The 21,666-nt window shown below is 38.1% G+C and overlaps 3 protein-coding genes across 3 annotated transcripts; all 3 read left to right on the forward strand.

Annotated features, from left to right (window-relative positions):
• The first annotated feature begins 252 nt into the window (after positions 1-252).
• On the forward strand, positions 253-810 carry LOC103408368 (zinc finger protein ZAT11-like). Its single transcript, XM_008347219.4, has one exon. It carries the CDS (start codon positions 253-255, stop codon positions 808-810), a length of 558 nt encoding a protein of 185 aa, XP_008345441.3.
• Positions 811-9,339: 8,529 nt separating this feature from the next.
• LOC139195048 (uncharacterized) lies at positions 9,340-10,333 on the forward strand. The gene is made up of 2 exons (XM_070820228.1): positions 9,340-10,027; positions 10,119-10,333. Exons 1-2 carry the CDS (start codon positions 9,340-9,342, stop codon positions 10,331-10,333), a joined length of 903 nt encoding a protein of 300 aa, XP_070676329.1.
• Positions 10,334-14,328: 3,995 nt separating this feature from the next.
• Positions 14,329-21,239, forward strand: LOC103420185 (uncharacterized). The gene is made up of 4 exons (XM_029101653.2): positions 14,329-14,610; positions 14,763-15,026; positions 19,329-19,803; positions 19,894-21,239. Exons 1-4 carry the CDS (start codon positions 14,329-14,331, stop codon positions 21,237-21,239), a joined length of 2,367 nt encoding a protein of 788 aa, XP_028957486.2.
• The last annotated feature ends 427 nt before the right edge of the window (positions 21,240-21,666 follow it).

Genomic DNA, 21,666 nt, shown 5'->3' on the forward strand with positions numbered 1-21,666 from the left:
AAAAGACAACGATTACAAGTCAAACGAACAAGGGTCAAACTCGCTGATTACAAAAAACCCACCACACTAGCTGCTTCCTTAACGCGGTCCAAGGGCAGGATAGTCATTTCGAAAAAGTCAAAAGCAAACACTAGTAAACTAAATTCCTCTATAAATACGATCACAATTGGACGCTCCTCTTCATTCACTCACAACATTTTGCATTCAATTTTTAGAGACATTTGGCATTTGTACGTTTGCTTTTGCTTAGACATGAAGAGAGATATGAGAGGAGAAGAATCAGGGTTTGGATTAAAGGGTTTGGACATGGCAAAGTGTCTTATGCTACTATCATGTGGCATGGAGACCAAGTTCAAAACATGTTCAAACGATGTGTTCGAGTGCAAAACTTGCAACCGGAAGTTCACGTCGTTCCAAGCTCTCGGCGGTCACAAAGCGAGCCACAAGAGATCGAGAATATTGATGAGTCGTGATGATGAAAACTGTAAAGATGAACGTGAAAAAGGAAGCGACAAGTCCATGGTTATGAACAAGAAGGCTAAAACTCACAAGTGCTCGATATGTGGATTGGAGTTTGGCATGGGACAAGCCTTGGGCGGTCATATGAGGAGGCACAGAGCTTCTAATATGGACATGGCCGGTTTTTCTTACGCTCCTTCAGCTGTCACTTCGAAGATTCCAGTACTAACAAGGTCGAGTAGTAAGAGGGTCATGAGCTTGGAGATGGATTTGAACTTGACACCGTTGGAGAATGACTTAAAATTGTTGTTCGGGAAGATGGCACCAAAAGTTGATGCTTTTGTATCATAATTTTTTGACGTACTTGTTACATACCATGAGGGCTCACCATTGTATTATTTTCATTAATTCCCATTTTTATTCTTTCATTAATTTTATTGGATGTACAACAACGTTATATATTAATTGAATTAACACTTACTGATTTTCTTAACTTAATTCTTGTTTTGTTTTTCCAAGTCTTATCTTTTATTTTTACGTACCTAAATATGATCGTTTAATCTGTATGTTAGCAATTTGTGTTTTTGGTGTGTTTGATTCGTCTAGATATTTACGAGGTCACCATTATTTTAAGTAAATATTAAATTATATTTTAAAAAACAGTAGAAAGTTGACATATGAACAATTCTGTATATATGTGGGCTAAGTCCATGTTTGAACCAGAAAAAGATAGGTCAGCGGTCCATTGAAATATAAAGAAGCCTTCGTAGGAGCCTTCCGTTATGGGCTTTCCTTCCACCTTCCTCCTAAAAAGAACATCGATTGGTACTTGTCTTCTGTTTTATTACCTGAGATAATTTACACTAATTTATATTAGGGAGGGGAATGAGAGTTGGAACATAGTGAGTTGAAGAGGATGACTGTTAACAACAACATTTGTCTTCTTTGAATTTTTACATCTTTTGTAGCCAATAAATTGAACAAATTAACGGACAATCAAGAAGCGTAATAAGAGAAGTGCAAAAAGTAATAATGAATGCGTGCAAATGGTTTTTTTTATTTTTTTATTTTTTTATTTTTTTATTTTATCAAAAGTACGATATTCATTAAATAAGACCGAATTCATACAAACTGAGGATAGCGTGCATAATGCGTGCAAATGGTTGATTGCTCTGTTCTTAAAGCATTCTTCTTCAACGCACTGTTTTTTGAATTCAAACTCTCCCCTCCCTTTAGTATAATTTTGAATAATAATTTTGTTTATACTAAAAATAATGAGAATGCGAGAATCATTATCCGTCCTTCAAAACGGCAGAATGCCCTCAGTTTCATGTTGGGCTTTCACCCGCTGCTTCCTCCTCATGAAACCTGATTGCTCTGATCTTCTTTGACCTTTTTCCCACCTCCTGAGCTTTTCATTGAGCATTATTCAAAACTAATTAAGCATGAGGTCAGTCATTACATTTTATTCTAAAGATAACAACGCAATACTACGATATAAATTAATGTTATGTTGTTACACTTGTGACGGATTCACTTATTTTTCTTTTAAGGCAGTTCTCGAACTTTTTGTCTTCATGGTAGCCACGCTCAAGAAGAACATCAAAGGAACATTGGGCAATTTCATGTGTAACATTAACAGGTCTTTTTGTGGATTCGCTAGTGGTTAAATTAGAACAACCGACCAAAATGATTCTTACTATAATGTTGGTTTAGATTTACAGTTTCATTATAAGTAAGCATCTCAAAAGTTCTATTAGTAATGTGAAAATGTCAATGCCCTCGGCCGAATCAAGCAGTGGGATTGCTTCAAAAGAAATCTTTAGCTCAAGGCAAGCTCGGTTCACGAAAGTAGGCATCAGAAATAGGCATTTTTCGATTCACGAAATGCCACTTTCAATAATAAAGGGTAATTCACATGCACCGATCTCTTGTTCCACATCAAAATGCCATTTTTACAAATTTTGAAAACTTCTATTTTCGAAATTTTCTTCATCAAATTTAACTCATATCTTATCCTACATCCAACTCTCCCACTTAAAAGGAACTCAACCTCGATCATTTGGAATTGAAATGAACGATGAGCAACACTCAAAACTGTAGTTATTAAGGCGCTAATTATGATATGAAATAAGTGTTTGATTACTGATGCGAGAATTACTTGACACACAAATTAAATCCTCTTTTTGACAATTGTAGTATGGATGTAAGTAGGGTATCGTTCTAGGCCGGGGATTAGGAGGGATTGCTAATCTATTCTCAATTAATTTAAATATATTAAATAAGACTCAAGGACACAAAACTAGGCTAAAAACTCTAATAACCCGAAACACACTTAGAATGACTCAAAATAATGAAAACAATTAAATTAAACACTAGGAACTGAAATGGACGGAAATTAAATTAAAAGACTAACAATAAAGAAAACTAACTAAATAATATAATTTAATAATGGATGGGTGTTTGGTTTTGATGAAAAGTAAATTAAACTTAACTAAATTACAGAATTGACAAAAACATAAAATTAAGGTAAAATGATAAATGACGGACTGGCTAGAGGGTTCTTCTCCACACATGACACATATGCAACCTAAATTGATTTTCAGTTGTTCTTTCAATAAATTGTGAATCTCAATACTCCAGATTAACCGTGAACAGCACTTTTTTAATCTTCAAGTTTTCCTTAAGTTATTGAATTGGACGGAAAAACGCATACAACAATTCAAAACATTCTTCAAAAGTCCCCTACGTGAAAAGCACAATAGAGATACAATCAAAGATCATTAAACTTTGTGAAAACTATAAGCATTGACGAGGCATTCGTAACTATGAAAAGCATGATACTCTTGCCAAGAATTTACTTAACGTGATTGTGACTAGCAACCTTTACTACTTGTGAAAATAAGTTCATAACGATTAGGTGAAATTCACTTATATTCTAGCATCAAATTCATGCATGTAAATTAAGCGTGCACTCTCAACCAACATACACAAATCAGTTTTTATACGAACGGATAAGTAAATTGAAATCACAACTTATGAAATCACAACCGAAGGTAATCAATTCATATTACAGATATAATCATGGCTTTGAATTAACCTCTAGCCAAGGTAAATTTAATTACACATTATTAAAACAAAAATAAAATATAAGTTTGGAAAGATTTAACCGAGAGAGATGAGAGTGCTTGCTGCTTCTGTCTGTCTGACTTCCCTTTCTGATCCAGTCTGCCCTCTCTTGCCATGCCTGCCCATTGCCTCTGTCTCTCTGTTTTCTTTCCGCGCTCTGACCTCCTGATTCTGCTGCCGCAAGGCAGCTCCTTCTCTTCAGTCCTCTGCTGCACGCTGCCAAAGGCAGCTCTCTGACTTCCACCAATCCCCCCCCCAGCTGCCTGTCTTTCCTTCTGCTTTTATTCCCTGAACTCCCCGCAGCTTCACGCTGCCACGTTTCTTTCTTCTTTTTTTTTTATTTTTCTATCCTTTCTTTGTCCAGCTCCCAAGCTACTCACGCTGCCCTCTCCGTGCTGCCTTGGGCATCTTCCATTTTTTTATTCCTCCTCTTCTTCTTGTCTGCCACTTCTTTCTTTTCTTACTCTTCTGGCAGCCTCTTTTGACCTCTCACGCTGCCCAAAGGGCAGCTCCCTTTATTTGTCTAGCTGTCTCTCTCCCATGCTGCTTTCAAGCTGCCCAAAGGCAGCCCTCTCTCCTTTTGCCAATCCCGTATATCCTATTTTTCCTCCTGTCCTTGGATTCAGCCTTTTTCGCTGCTAGCCTCTCACGTCCTGCCATTTCTCTTCATGCTTTGCCAGCTGCCAAAGCAGCTGCTCTCTTATTTTATTATATCTCTTCCATGCTTCACACTCCCCGCATCTTCTCCTCCTTTGGCTGTGGATTCTTTTGTTGTCTAATTGAAAAGCCATGCTTGGTAAACAGATATTGGAAAAATCAATACCGTGATGCATATATACATTCTGCATAGATTTAAGGACAGAGATTTAGTTCAATTATAATCGCAATGAATAAACTAAATTAATTGATCTAAAAAAAATCATAATGTTCGAAGTAACTATTCTGTTTATTATTTAAAACTCATTTGTGCCATTTTTATTTTCTTTGCATAACAAATCCTATAAACACAAAAATAACGTAAATAGCTCAAAATATAAAGAACTAACTAAGAAAAGACGGGTAAATTTGAAGTAAAAATATATATAAATATGATCCGATCAATTACTCTGTTTAATTACCATGAAACTTACATATTCGGATTCGACTAGTGTTGAAAGGGTAGTACTATCTACATACCTATTCTTACTTCTCACACACTCTCAATTGTCGATTATCAGATCGAATGAATAAAAAAGATCAATTGCAAAACATTAATAAGGAGATGTGAGAAGTAAAAATAAATGTGTGAATAACACTTTCCGTGCAAAAATGGTGAAGCTAATTAATGTACTGAAAATCCAATAGTAGTTTGAATTGATACCAGTCTTTTCAAATCATTGTCATACACTGAAACCAGAGCCAAACTGAACCTTATTTACCCTGTTGGTTAGTCTGCTTGTAAATGGAGTATACCAGTCTCTGGCGATAAAAAGGGACGTCCATCGATCACTCAGTTCACTGTCTAAATCGGGGGAAGAACAAAGTTGCGTACCCTATATTTTCCTGTGCATTTTACCCTGCAGATTTATATATGTCGGTCCCGTGCATCCTAAATCTCGGTACGTACTTTGACCTAGCTGCCCTCATTACGTAGAAGTTACATGCATTAGGTTTGCAGTGAGCTACTTTTTAACTTTTCCCCTTCTACTAAAAGAAAGATCCTCAACTTTAATTTCTGTTGGGTGATTGGGTCCCTCGAGAAAAATCCAGTTCCACCGTAACCGTTCCTTTAGGTATCGTTTAGTATGCAGACGAAACGGGACGGGACAAGAGGAGACGGAACGGAGAGGAAGCAAAGATGCCTGCGGATGGAAACAACGAGGAAGAAAAATGAGACAAAAAGATTATAATTTTGTGTCTCACAGATGTAGAACGAGTTGTTCCAGAAGGGTGAAGCAGAACGAAAATTCACCCAAAATTCGTCCCGTGGAACAACGCGTTCCACCCGTTTTAGGCACATCAAACGTGGGATGGAACACCTCATCCCATTCCGTTCTGTCTCGTTCTATGTACCAAACGGTCCCTTATGTTGATCCACGATGAAAAGCTGAAGTGCCTAAGGCTCAAATTATTGTGTAGAGTTAGGGGTGGATATTTTTGCCAAATTGCCGTGCCAACCGAATTGCCAACCGTGTCATACTTATTTTGTGCCAAATTTTTTGTACCAATCGGTAATGGTACGGTATTGTACCGTACCGAAATTTCATGGTACGGTATTGGTAATGGATACCATTACCACGGTATTACCGTACCATACCGAAAATACAATATAATATATCATTTATAAATTATATAATAGATAATTATATAACACATATTTATAATATTCCAATCATTTGAAAATAAAACCCTACTTATATTAGCATTGTTGTTGGTGACTTTGATCTCTTGAAATTGTGGAAATCAAACACAAAAGAGTTCCTAATTCTTTCACAAATAGCCAAAATATCTTTGTAACCCCCACTTCTATTATTGCTATTGAAAATGCATTTAGCCTAGGGAGGAGGGTTGTGGACCCTTTAGGGTATCATTGACTCCTAAAATAATGGAGGCACTAGTGTGTACTAGTGGTTGGCTTAGGGCAGATAAAGTAAACTTTTACAAGGAACCAACGGAATATATGCTTCAATTTTACAAGGAAATGGAAGAAGAGAAAACAAGAAAGATATGCTTTAATTTTTTCAGTAAATTTGTTATTAAATGATTTTCAACTTTAATTCTTCTTGCTACTAATTAATATGTTTTCTTTGTTTGTAATGTAGGCTTGACACAAACTCAATCTTCTACAAGCTCAATGCCTCCTCCAAAAGCTTCGACATCTCAAGCTTGAATAACCGATCAATGAATTCTCCTTTTGAAATTTACTTCCAATTTTCATTTGGTTTGAAACTTTAATTTCTATTTGGATTGTTAACTTCTATTTGTTTTGGTTCGTAACTTCTATTTGGATTGTAAGCTTAATTTTCATGATGAATCTTGATGCATCATTTGAATTATTATGTGTGTGAATTGTGAATGATGAATTTAATCTATAATGTATGAGATAAAAGTACAAAAAAAAAAAAGTTTTGCCCTTGAATTGGGTTAAAAAAACAAAAACAGATTTTGTCCCAAAACAAAATGGCAATTACCATTGTCATACCATGCCAACCGAACTTTTGGCAATACCTAACTTCAGTATACCGAAAGTTTGGTATGGTAATGGTAATAGATTTTACCAAACCGAAAATTTGGTACGGTAATTGGTACAAGGGTTTTGGTACAGTAACTGTACCGAACCTAGCCCTATGTAGAGTTATAAAGTGGGCGGGTGGAAAGATAGGACAAATAAAAACAGACGTAATAATACTTAAATGTAATTATATACATAAAAGTGAAGAATGTCTCTGTCACGGTTGCATAATTATCTCTTGGAATTATGATTAAAACACTCATTATCCTCTCCACTTGGTTTGTTGATAGAACATTAGGACCATCTACTCAATACAAATGTATAGAAGAATAATCATCTTGAAAATAATCATGAGATCATGATCAATCGGTGTTCTAAATTCTGATGGACCCTTTCTCCAAATGGAGAAGAGAGGCAAATCCCACTTACCCATTGTAGTATACTAACTTAACCGTTGGTTTCTTTTCATTTTTTATTTTTGTGAAGCTTTAACTAATCCACTTCAAATTTGTTGCTCGTGATCTCCAATATTATGGCCTAAAGCGATTGTTTGCACTTTGCATGTGTGCAATTCATGTGAAGGAAAGAATATTTGAAGGTGGAATTGATCACTACAAGAAGCTCTCCAAAAGTTGGTCCATGCGGAGCCTTCAAGTTTTTTGTGCATCAAAATAAAAAATAAAAAAACTATACGTAAAACGAAAAATCAAATCCAATCCTCCAAATATTGAATTTCACAAAAGGATATATAGTTGCAGACAATTGTGTTAACATCCACAAAGCATCATGTTCATAATTAAACAACGTTCTGAGCTTAAACAAAACATTAATGTAATAATTGTGGGTCGGAACAATGTTTGTAATTAGCTCAAACGCATTAAAAATTACAACTCCAATCCAACGTTCAATAGTTGAGAGAACACTACTCAGCCTTCCAAACACCTTCGCTAGCCAAAATGTATTGGATGAAAGAAAATGGCCATCCAAACAAAAAATGAATTAAAAAGGAGTGCCTCACACGGAGGTTGTCCGAGAAAGTCGGAGTGAAATATTTTGCGATTGTTGTGAAAACCTAGAGTGAGCGGCGGCCGCTAGGATTTTGTGAATACCATTAATTGGCTGTTTTCTGCAGAAAGGTTTTACAGTAGACGGTGGCTATGGCAGGGAGACATAATATGGAGGGTTTGGTAGCAAAGTTTGGCACGAGCATTTCTCTGTCGGAAAAGGAGAAGGGCAGCATAAAGATTGAAAAGAAGGCCGTGGAGGGTGCATTACTAGGGTTCCATTACAGTGTTGTAGCGGAGGTGTTTTCTATGAAGCCTGTCAATGAAAATGCGTTTATTGATCAGTTCACAAGTCTGTGGAGAGGAAGAGAGAGGGTATCCATTAAGGCTTTGGGTGGGGCGAGTTTCATGGCTCGGTTTATGGGACAGTGGGATATGTGTAGGGTTCTCGAGGTGGATAAACCATGGTTGTTTCGGGATGATTTGGTACTGGTTGTCAATGGTGCGCGGCATGGGCGTTGGGCTGATTCCTTGCACTTGGTCACGATGTGGGTTTAGATGCATAATGTTCCACCACTGAATATGACGGAGGTGGTTCTAGGGCAATTGGGGGCTTGCTTGGTACTGTTGTTAGGGTGGATAAGGATGATGGTAGGGATTGTATTGGGACATTTTTATGTGTAAAAATTACCTTTGATGTCCGGGAGCCGCTTATGAGGGGAGCAAATGTGGATTCCCAGATGAGGACACCATGTGGGTAGACTTTCGTTATGAAGATCTACCTAGCTATTGTCTCATTTGTGGAAAGGTGGGGCATGTTACTAGATGGTGTAAAGCACAGAGAATCGGAGATGAAGCCTCAGAGGTTGACTTGGAGGCTTTATTTACATTTAAAGGGCTGGATGCTGAGTATGATTTGCGAGGCAATTGTTTTATGGGGAAAGGAGAGGGACAACGGGGGACAGAGGGCGGAGTGGTTCCGCTTCATCATCAGTTGGGAGGCTATATACTTGGAATTAGGGGAATTTACATGGAAGTCGTGTTCGGGAAGAAGAAGAGAAAGAGAAATAAAGGTTAGAACGAGAGCGAGCTTTTGATGCAGGGCTTATTGGTCCTAGTGGAGTCATTGCACCGGGTGTAGAGATAATAGAGCTGGTGAGTCACCCGGAGGAGTTTGAAGGTAATGGTGAGATTATTGAAGTGGTGCAGCAAGAGAGAGACATTGATCTTAATATACCGATACTGGAAGTTGGGAAAGAAGAGTTTGCAAGGGTCCTTAGAGGGCCTGGTGCAGGTGGGGGTGTGGAACAAGGGTCATTATCGCAGGATTCAGATCCATTTAATCCTCTTCCCATCATTGAGGCTGTTTCGAGGGGAAGGCTGAAAAGGATTCGGGATGATGATCAGGATACCTTGGTTGTGTCATAAGATGGATTGACTCGTATGCACAAGATACAACCGTTTGTAGTGGACCAAGCGGAGGCTACCTGTGTGGAATCTCTATGCTCGCAATGAAACTTATATGTTGGAATTGTCATGGTATCGGGGGGGGACCTGACAGTTGACAATCTTTTGGAGCAAAATAGGCTCTACTCCACCGAGGTTGTGGCTCTCTTTGAAACAAAAAATAATAGTCGAAAGTACCGTTACTTGAAGCGTAGGCTCGGCATGTCATGTATGTATGCTATTGAGCCTAGGGGAATTGCTGGTGGTATGTGTGTCTTTTGGAGGGATGCGAATGATTTGGTCTTGGTAAAATATGGAGATTTTTTTATTGAAGTTCTCATTGAGGATGGGGTGCGACATTTCAAATGGAGATCGGTGGTCGTGTATGCGTGTACGGATGAGCGCAAGCGAACACAACAGTTTGAGGTGTTATTGACACGTCTAGCAGGTTATACGGAACCTTGTTTGTTAATGGGGGACTTTAATGATCTCCTTTTGGATTCAGAGAAAGATAGGGAGAATGATAGATCCGTGGCAAGCATGCGAGCTTTTCGTAATTTTGTGGCCTATGCAAGTTTATTGGATTTGGGATTTGAAGGATACTCTTATACGTGGAGGAACATACAGGAAGAAGGTTTTATTCAGGAAAGATTGGATTGTGCTTTAGCTACGCATGATTGGGTTCAAAGTTATCAACAAGCAATAGTGAAACACATGGAGCTGGAGGGATCAGATCATGTTATGTTAGTGTTATCGACGGAGGTGAATCAACCTAGGCGTAAGAAACAATTCATGTACGATCCGCGATGGAGTCAGGACCTAAAATGTGATGAGGTTATGCCTGCATGTTGGGGTGGTTTACATGGCAGATCTCATGCACAATCTTCGCAAGGTCAAGCATAGGTTAGTGACATGGCAAAAAAATGAAGGGCATAATGAACAAAAAGAGATTTGTCGTTTGAAAGAAGTACTTCGTGTTGCGTATCAACAATCGGTGTTTGATGGCAACTGGATTCTAGGGTTAGAAGAAGAGCTTACAAGGGCATTTAGAAGGGAGGAAATAGTTTGGCGTACGAAATCCTGAGTACAGTGGTTGAGAGAAGGTGATAAAAATACTTAGTTCTTTCATGCGCAAACTTTGAGATGTCGTAGGAGGAATATGATTCGAGGACTAGAAGCAGAGGATGGGACATGGTGTACGAATGTGAAGCAAATCAATGGCATTGTCATTGATTATTTTACTTCTTTATTTACCACGGATCGGCCTATGCATTTTGTGGAAATTTTGCAATGTGTGCCGACTGGGGTGGGTGAGGTGGATAATCCTATGTTGGTTGCCCCAGTCACTGATGTGGAGATTGAATCTGCTATTTATCAAATGCATCCAACGAAATCACCAGGCCCATATGGTTTCAATGCGGGCTTTTACCATCACCATTGGGAGACAGTTAGAGGTGTTGTTATTGGTATGGTCAAATCTTTTTTTGTTTCGGGAATAATGTTAGATGAAGTGAATCATACTAATATTGTGCTTATCCTAAAGTAGATAATCCCATGAAAATGTCCCAATTTTGTCCAATTTCGCTTTGTAATGTGGTGTATAAAATTATTTCTAAAGTTCTAACAAATAGACTGAAGAGAGTTCTCCCCAAAGTGATTAGTCATAATCAATTAGCGTTTATGGCAAGTAGACAAATTTCGGATAATATTCTAGTGGTGCATGAACTTCCCCATTCTATGCAACATGGGAATGATGAGGGTGTGGATTATATGGCAATGAAATTGGACATGACAAAAGCTTATGATCGGGTTGAATGGACATTTTTGAATGCAATGTTACTAAAGTTGGGTTTTGATGATATTTTTTGCCATTAGGTGATGGCATGTGTGAAAACAGTCTCTTATAGTGTGGTTGTAAACAGTGAGACCACGGGTTATATTAAGCCTCGAAGGGGAATTAGACAATGAGATCTGCTATCACCTTTTCTCTTCCTTATTTGTGCAGAAGGGTTCTCTTCCTTACCCCATAAGGAAGAGAGGATGGGACAACTATGTGGTATGTCGGTAAATGTGGGGGCCGATCCTTTATCACATTTTTTTTTACGGATGACTCAGTACTTTTTTGTCGAGCTGTGGAGGGTGAGGCTCATACAGTCAAGAGTTTGTTCCAACAGTATGCGGTGAGGTCAGGACAATTCATTAATTTGGATAAAAGCTCAGTACATTTTAGCATGGGATGTTCGAAGGCAATGAAAGATCAATTATGACAGATTTTAGGGATTAAATACCAGGAAGGTTTTGGAAAGTATTTGGGGATTCAAGCAGATTTTGGAGCATCAAAGAAGAAAGTGTTCCAAGAAGTACAGAATAGATTGGATGAGAGAATTAATGGGTGGGTGGAACAATTTTTGTTGGTGGTTAGGAAAGAGGTTTTGATTAAAAGTGTTGCGGCTGCTCTACATATATATACTATGTCATGTTTTCAATTGCCTATCCAATTGGCAAAGGAAATTAAACAAGTTATCGCAAGGTTTTGGTGGCGGGATCAGAGGATAAAAAAGGGTTTTCATTGGATGACTTGGAACAAAGTTGCAAAAAAGAAAGTGTGTGGTGGTCTTGGGTTTAAGGAGATTATTGATTTTAATTTGGCTATGCTAGCTAAGGTGGGGTGGCAGCTCATCTGTAATCCAGATTCAATTTTGGCTCGAGTACTTCAAGCTAAATACTACCCTTCTTCATCATTTATGGATGCACCAGTGGGGAGAGGTACATTTTGGGGTTAGAAAGGGATTTTATAGGGAAGGAAAATTTTGAAGGCGGGTGTACGATGGCGGGTGGGGGATGGAAGGTGTATTCAAATTGTAGATGACCCGTGGTTGCCAATACCAAGGACTTTTCAATCCAACTCACGTCATGAGGAGATGCCTACTTTTGTTGCCAATTTGGTGGATATGAGGGGTAAGTGGAAGCGGGAGGTGATTGAATTATGTTTCCATGAAGACGAAGCTCGAACAATTTTAAGTATGCCACTTAGTCAGTTTGGATGTTCGGATTGATTGGTGTGGCATTACACAAGAAATGGAGTATATTCGGTGAAGTCTAGGTATATGGTTGCACAAGAAATGAATAGGAACGGTGAGCTCGGACGGAAAGGTGTGAGTCAGTCTAGCATGGCTGATAATATGGATGTGGTTTGGAGGGACATTTGGAGATTGAAGGTTCCACCCAAATTATGTCATTTTATTTGGAAGGGGTGTAGGAACATTTTGGCAGTGCATATAAACTTACATCGGCGGGGGATTCGTTTAGAGAATACTTGTTCTTTTTGTGAAAATTAGGTGGAAACACAAGTACATATTTTTTTCGATGCCATTTGCCTGTGCTTTTTGGTTTGGTTCCCCGCTTCAATTAGATGTAGCTATGGTGGCAGGGGGTGATTTTTTGGAATGTTGGAAGTGGTTATATGCAAAATATGGTAAGGAGAGGGATGCTTGTGACCTGAGGCGATGGGTGGTTGGTGGTCTATGGAGGATATGGAAATGTTGTAACAGCTTGGTTTTTTGAGAAGGTTGCAATAGAATCCCTTGTTGTCATACAATTACTTAAACAACAATGGGAGGAGTTGGTGATATGTGACGAAGCACATGTGCAACAATCTCCCCGTGGGCAGCAAGTGAGAAGACAAGGCTCTCATGGGTAGATTAAGCCACCTTTTGGAACTCTTAAAATTAATTGTGATGGTGCTTGGTGTAGTCAAATGGGTATAGGTTGTGTTGGGTAGGTGGCCAGGGATTTTGTGGGCATTTTCAATGGTGCTGGTGGTATTGGAAATATTCCTTGTGTCTCAAGTATTATGGCGGAAGCAGAAGCAATGCGGGTGGCTTTGGTGGCTTGTGTGGAGAGAGGCTTTACCTCTATACAATTGGAGACTGACTCCCAGGTTCTTGTTGATATGATTCATGGTTGTACACAACCGGAGGTGGTTTTTGATAGTATCTTGTTGGATATAAGTATTTTGAAGCAACAATTTAAAGCTATTGAGTTTTTATATGCTCATCGTGCTTGTAATAAGGCTGCGCATATGGTGGCATCTTATGTCGTGCCTATGGGGGGTAGTCATTTTTGGGATGGTTTTGAACTGGAGTGGTTGTTTAACATATTGACATCTGATGTAAACATTTCGATTCGAATTTAATATTAATCCAACTTTTGGTAAAAAAAAAAAAAAGTTCAATAGTTAATCCAAAAGCCATTCCTTCAAGATAATAACGAGGTTATTGTGGAACATATGACCAAAACATCACTTTCACCCAGATTATGCATGGTTCATCATGGATCCATCAACCCTTAAAGCAGCTCCAACATGTGCTGGAGCCCGAGGGACAAGTGAGGGAATAAGGCCGGATAGCCCGACCAATCAAGCCCACAGTGTGCTGGTGAGGGAGCCCGAGCAGGCCCGAGAGAGAGTCTCGTAGAGAGTTACCAGCCAGAAAGCCCGGAGTGGGTTTGATGCAAGGCTGATGTCGCCCTGACGTCAGCCACATTTTTTCTTCTATTTTGCGTCAGTCGCTCGGGCCCACATGCGCAACGTCATCAGTGACCAATTGGAGGCCAAGTGGCACCTCGACGTCCGTTGGATCTCAACGGTTATTTGTTTTATACCGTTGGATTTCCAACGGTAATAATAATTTTAAAACCTTATTTAATTGCAACCGTTGGATCTGAGATCAACGGTGCACGTTATTCACCTTTACAAATTAAAAAGAAAAAAGAAAAAACAGTTTAAAAATCATAAATCTTACCGTTGTGCTACGTGGCACAATCTGGAATGTTGGAATTCAAATTTTTTAATCCAACGGTAGATATTAATTAAGTGAATAAAAATTAAAAAAATGTAAAAAATTAATAAAAATCAGAAGAAAAAAAATTTTGAATTTTTTTTTTAAATTGATTTTACTTTTCTATAAATACCTTCTCATTATCTTCTACCTTACACCACAATTTCATATTTTCTCAACTACTTTCAACCACATTCCTATCTTTTTCTCAAAGTTTCAATCCAATTTTTTTTCCAACAAAATGACTAATGATACAGGTACGAATTTGACACTTCTTGAAGATGTTGCATTGTGTACTAGCGGGGTTGAAGTTACTCATGATTCGCTTATGGGTAATGAGATGCAGTTACTAGAAATGTGGAGTCTTTTTCATACCAACTATCTTGAGAAAATGGGTGGGAAAAGAACCAAAGAATCGATGTCCAGTCGTTGGAAATTACTTAGTCAATCGTTTAGTACGTGGAGAGATGTTTTGGCACAAACTAGTGATAATCTTCGAAGTGGGGAAAATTTATCGGATCATGTAACAATATATTATTTATTTGTTAGCTACTTTGATTATAATTATTTGTTTGTATAATTTATTTGTTACCTACTTTCATTATAATTATTTGTTTGTATTATTTATTTGTTACCTGCTTTCATTTTAATTACTTCTTCTCCCGCATTGTGCAGGAACTTCAAGCACAAGCTTGGTATAATGCCAAAACCAAAAGCAAAAACATATCATTCAACCGGTGGGAATGTTGGAATATTGTCAAAAATTGTCCTAAATTCAGAGTTGTGTTTGTTGGTCCAGAAGTTTTCATGAACAACACCCCTCTACACTCTACACTCGATCATACCTCGCATGTTCATGAAGATGACGTAGAAGAAGTGCCCGAAACGTCCCCTCAAAACAAGCGTCAGGGTCGGACCGTTATCCAATTAGGCCTCAAGGTAAGAAGGTTTCAAAGAGAAAAGGGAGTGCTTCCAAGAATGATTATTCAAAGTATATGGAAGAACTTGCTTGCCAAGGTGAATTGACTTTGGCGTGGGCAATGGCAAAATTTAAGGCTGATAAGGCTAGAGAGAAGGCAAAAGCTGCAGCTATTGAGAGAGAATTTCAAGTTAATGAGAGAGAAATAGAGCTACTTTGGTAAGAAATGGAAGAGGTTAGAGAAGAAAGAATGGCTCAACGAGATCGTGAAATTATGAACACGCCTTTAGAAGGAAAGTCTCCAAATTTTAAATATTTTTGGAAGTTGGAGAAAGCGGACGTGGTGCGAATGAGGCATGCAAGAGAAGCGAGAGCAATAGGAGATGGTCCTAGCACGACAAGAGAAGATCATCCTAGCACCACAAATTGGTTAAGTGATGATGAATAGAGTATTTTTTGTAATCAGAGCCCATAATTTTCCAATCACTTTGGATTGTAATTTCTTATTTATTGAATTGAGTACTTTATGTTGTTTCCAATTTATTGATATTAGTACTTTATTTAAACCAAAATTATATTTATTTAATTTGGTAATTTATTTATACTAAGAGAATCTGTATTCAAAAGACATTTAAACACACCAAATAAAATTACATAAACATACCAAATAATAATAAATAAAAAACTCACTAAATGAACTAAAAAAAACACACCACATAAAATTAAATAAAAAGAAACACTAAATGAACTTAAGTATCTTCAGCTTGTTTCAATTCCCACTGGTGCTCTATCAAGTCAATTTGCCGAGCATTGTGCATATATGGCATTTGAAGTGCAGTATATCGTTGAATGAGCCTATCATTGTAATGTACATCCCTTTCTAATGGCTCGTGTTGCACAAGTTCTTCAGTGACATCATGAGCACAATATATTTGTGTTCTGGAATTGTTCATCGTGTCTGGCTCATATTCATCAATGGCATCATAATCGTACTCATCTTCCACAATCATGTTGTGAAGAATGATGCACGTCATCATGATGGATCGAAGCGACTCTACATCAAACATTCTTGTAGCACCCCTAACAATCGCCCAGCGAGCTTGGAGGATGCCAAAACAAGGCTCCACATCCTTCTTGCACCCCTCTTGACAGCTTGCAAAGTGTTTTTCCTTTGCACTTCACGGACGTGGCACTATTTTGACAAACGATGACCACCTTGGGTAAATGCCGTCTGCTAGGTAGTATGCCCCGTTGTACTTATGTCCGTTGACCCAGCATGTGACTTTTGGTGCCTTTCTTTGCAAAACATTGTTGAACAATGGGGATTGGGCAAAGACATTGAGGTCATTTTGAGCTCTCGGAACCCCGAAAAAGGCGTGCCAAATCCATGAACCAAAAGATGTCACCGTCTCCAAAATGGTACTTTTTGATCATTTTTTATCCCCATAAGCGTCTTGCCAAGCACTTGGACAATTTTTTAAGGTCTAGTGCATACAATCAATGCTTCCAATCATCCTAGAAAAACCTCGCATCTCGCCCTTCTTCAGAAGCCTTTGCAAGTCCATCTCAGTAAGTCTCCGGAGGTATTCTGCAGTGTAGATAGATTTGATTGCTCCGCAAAACCTCATCAAGGATTCAAGAATGGTTGATTTCCCCATCCTCGATATCCCGTCCACTTGGTCTGCAAATGCTCCATATGTAAGCATTCGCAAGGCAGTAGTAATTTTTTGCTCAGGCAAGAAACCCATAGCACCAAAAGCATATTTCTTTTGCATAAAGTAAGATTCATGGTTGCAAACAATGCATATGATTTGTTGAACAAATGTCGTTCCATTCTAAAACAACGTCTAAAGTACGTATCAGGGAATGCACTGTTACAGACAAAATAATCGTCCAAGAGATCCATACCTCGTCGTTGCCTACTTATATCAAGGTTTGCGGAATGGTTGGGCCTGCAGATCTAAGCCACAGCTTGGATGACTCAACGAGAATGTGAGGTTTTGGCCATTCTTGCTTCATCATCTCTTCTTGTACACTCCTCATCATCTTCTATCTTATTTTGGGCCACTTGGAGATTGAACATTCCTTCTGATTGGTTAAACAATTATTCCTCTTACTGATCAATTTCCCACATCATCCTTGAAGAAGAAGACATTGTAAGAAGAAAGTAGAAACTATGAATAATGATACATATTTTGATTTTGGTGAAGAAGGAAACAGAAACTATGAATAATGATAGAGATCTTGAGAAAATTGATGTGAGATTTCTGAGGATGGAAGGTGGACTATATGGAAGATTCAGAAAGGATTAGGTTGTAGATAATGCCACGTGGCATGCCGTCATTCATTAAAAATCTGACCGAAATATATCCTTAATGATTGTAAACAGATTGTGACACGTGTCGTGACATGATTGGTTAAAAATCTTATCGGAAATCTATCATCAACTATTCTGAAAAGATAACGACACATGGCACGATGGCATTAGATAAAAATCTTATCAAAATCCATCACCAATAATTGTCATGTCACATCCTAGCCCGGGCCCCTACCACATCCCGAGCTCGGCTCCATCGTAGCACGATATTGTCCGCTTTGGGCCCCGACCACGCCCTCATGGTTTTGTTTCTAGGAACTCACATGAGAACTTCCCAGTGGGTCACCCATTATGGGATTGCTCTCCCGCGAACTTGCTTAACTTCGGAGTTCTGATGGAACTCGAAGCCAGTGAGCTCCCAAAATGCCTCATGCTATATAAAGGTGAGAATATACATATAAGGCTTACAGGATCCACTCCTCTAAGCGATGTGGGATGTTACAACCACCCCCCTTAGGGGCCTGACGTCCTCGTCGACACACATCTGGCCAGGGATTGGCTCTGATACCAAATTGTCACATCCCGGCCTAGGCCCCCACCACATCCTGGGCTCGACTCCATCATAGCACAATATTGTTCGCTTTGGGCCCCGACCACCAATGGCGAAGCTACAGAGGGACTGGGATTGGCGGCCGCCCTTTCCCTCGTCGAAAATTAAGCCTATGAACGTGGTTCCGCCCCTCTGGTCTCCTCGAAATGAATGGAGTACCTGCATTGTAGTTTGCAGATGGTTTCTGCCTTTCTAGGTTTCTGCTGCTGTGCGAATCAGCTTGTGTAATTTTTTTTTTAAATCCCTTAAATGAAACGGCATCGTTTCATTTAGTATTGAAAAAAAACTCCTTAAATAAACAAACGACGCCGTCGCCATCGTTAATTGCTTAAAAAGATAGAAAACTTTAAAGGGGACCACTATCCCTGACTCATCGTGCCTTCCATTTTTCAAAGCAGACCTTCACTTTTTCAAACGTAATCCCCTTTTTACCAATCACAAGATTCGTGCCCCCCCCCCCCGAATCCCAATAGCTTTCAGCCTTTCATATTTCAGCCACTCTCCTCCCTCCGTTCTGTTGTCCCTTATATCTCCATCAAGCCGAGCCAGCCTCCAACATAGTAGCCAACCTGTTGGCTGTTGGATTGGTTTTCCACTTCTCTCTCAATTTTAGGTAAATTTTTTAACTTTCTAATTTATATTATCCCTAACCCTAATTGATTAATTAATACAAAATTTTAGTTAATTAATATAGAATCATAGAGTAATACACTAATATAGTTATTGATTTTTTATTTTTGCATATAAATATGAATCCTATGAAAGCTTATTGATGAATGAAATTATTGTCTAGAGTAAAAATTGAATTCTTGATTATTGATATTAATTTATTAATTGAATTTTTGTGTATTGAATAATTTATATGAATATTGGTATTGATTAATTGTTGGTTTAATTTGTTAGTACTCATATTGACTATAGTATAGTAGCTTACTCTAGAATTAAGAGTCAAAGACTGTTTTTTTCTTTTCCATATACAGTTAAACAATGGAACGATACTATAAGAAACAGTGCTAAAATCCTCCTTCAAATATATCGGGTGGTCCTTCTTCGAATATTCCGAGTAGTCCTCCTTTGAATATTCCAAATATTCCTTCTTCGAGTATTCCGGGTAGTTCCCAACAAAGTGAGGTCACTGAGTTGGATGAAATACTAGCTAATCTTCCTGTAGACCCTGGACATAGACGTTGAATGCTTGATTATCCACCTAATTATCATGAAGCAATTCGCCGACATTATTTCCAAAATAATCCTTGTCAACCTAAAGATCACATCATGCCGAGAAAAGTTAGCAACAATCGATGTTTTGTCACCCGTTGATTTGATAAATTTAAGTGGTTGGAGTATAGTATAGTAAAAGATGCCGCATTTTGCCATTATTGCTATCTATTCAAGTGTGATTTTGATAAAGAGGGAAATGCTGGAAGTGATGTCTTCATTGAGATTGGGTTTACAAATTGGAGGAAAGGACTCGAAAATTTTCGAGATCATAAGCGAGGTGTTGGAAGTCTTCGTAATAAAGCTTTACAACAAGCTGGAGATTTGATGACACAAAAGCAACATATTGAAACATTTGTGATTAAGCAAACCGATGAAGCTCGCATTAATTATCACACTTTATTGCGTGGTGCACTTGATTGCACAAGATGGTTGTTGCAACAAGGTTTGCCTTTTCGTGGCCATGATGAATCGTTCAACTCAAGCAATAGAGGTAATTATTTGGAGCTTATGCAATTTCTGGCCGATGATAATGAGAAAGTTAGGAAGGTTGTGTTTGAGAATCTCAAGTATACTTCTTCCGATATTCAAAAGGATCTTGTTCATGCTTGTGTTATTGAAATTATTAATGCAATCACTAAAGATATGGAAGGTACATTTTTTTTCTCTCTTGGCTAATGGATCACGAGATGCTTCGACTAAAGAGCAAATGACAGTGGTATTGTGTTACGTGATAAAAAAGGAGAAGCAATTGAAAAGTTTTTTGGTGTTCAACATGTCTCCTCTACAACTAATAGCTTACTTGAAGAGGCCATTGAAAGATTGTTTGCTACAACAAATTTGAGTATGTCCATGTTACGAGGACAATACTATGATGGAGCTAGTAATATGAAAGGTGAGTTAAATGGTCTTAAAACAAAGATTTTGAACAAATACCCTCAGACATTTTACATTCATTGTTTTGCATACCAACTCCAACTAGCTCTTGTATTTGTGGCAAAGGAAAATGAGGATGTTGCCAATTTCTTTATCAATGCTAGTAGTTTGGTGAATCTTATTGGACTATCGTGTAAGTGTCGTGATGCATTTAGAGAGAAACAACAAGAAAAAATTCAGAAAGCTCTTGATCTTGGTAATCTTGAAAAGGGTAAAGGGTTAAATCAAGAAAGTAGTCTCATGCGTCCATGTGATACACGGTGGAATTCGCATTATGGTACTATAGTTAGTATTATTGTTATGTTTGAAGCCGTGGTGGAAGTGGTTGAATGGATTAAAGGTGATCGCAACCAAGATAATCTCGGTGACGCAACTAGGTTATTCAAAGACATACAAACTTTTGATTTTATGTTTCACCTTTTCTTGATGAGACTTATATTGAGAATTACAAATGAGTTATCACAAGCATTGCAAAAGAAAGATCAAGATATTGTGAATGCGATGGTATTAGTGGAAGTATGCAAGCAAAGACTACAATCCTTGAGAGATGATGACTTTGGGGACTTGTTTCATGATGTAGAAAAGCTTTGTGAGGAGCATGATATTATCATTCCTAACATGGAGGATTTGCATTTCGTACCTGGAAAATCAAGGCGCAAAGCTCCAAAAATCACAAACTTCCATTACTATCGTGTGGACCTTTATTTTCAAGTCCTTGATATGCAACTAAAGGAATTGAATGATCGCTTCAATGAGGTAAACATCGAGTTCCTTCTTTGTATGACATGTTTGAGTCCGGTGAATAATTTTGCATCTTTTGACAAAGCAAAAATTATTCGTTTGGCCCAACTTTATCCTCAAGATTTTGATCGTATGGATCTCATGAATCTTCCAATTCAACTTGACAATTACATTCATGATATGAAGATGCATAGTGAGTTTTCATCATTGAGAGGAATTAGTGATCTTGCAAAAGAGTTAGTGAAGACCGGGAGGTGTGAAAACTATATGTTAATGTATAAGCTTCTTACATTGGCTTTGATTAGGCCTGGCAAACGAGTTATGTCTGTTGTGTTCGTGTTATTTTCTTGTAACACCTGTTATCTTAACGGGTCGTGTCGTGTCACACCCGTTATCTTAACGGGTCCTTAACAGGACGGGTAAAGTGACCCAACCCATTATGACCGTTAAGAAAAATATTTTTTTTTCTTAAATTTGCACATACCACACATTGCCACATAAATACTACTTCAAAACATTAAAACACATTTGTCATTTAAGTACTACATTTACACTTGAAAATAAGTGCCTAATAAAAAAATAATACATACACTACTAATTTACAAATATTAAATGTGCAAGGATATGCAAAATGAAAAAGTTTTTGTTTTCAAGGTTGTGATGTCTTTCTCAAAAGTTTAAACCTCAATTTACAAAATCATCAATTTACATCGATCATCATGAAATTGTATTGGAACTTTGGCTTGATCTCAGCCGATCCAATGGTCATCAACTTTTTAAATTTCATTTAATATATATATAATTATATTATATAATTATTATAGTTTTTAGGGGTATA

This window comes from Malus domestica, chromosome 04 (genome assembly GCF_042453785.1).
Source record: "Malus domestica chromosome 04, GDT2T_hap1".
Lineage (NCBI taxonomy): Eukaryota > Viridiplantae > Streptophyta > Magnoliopsida > Rosales > Rosaceae > Malus > Malus domestica.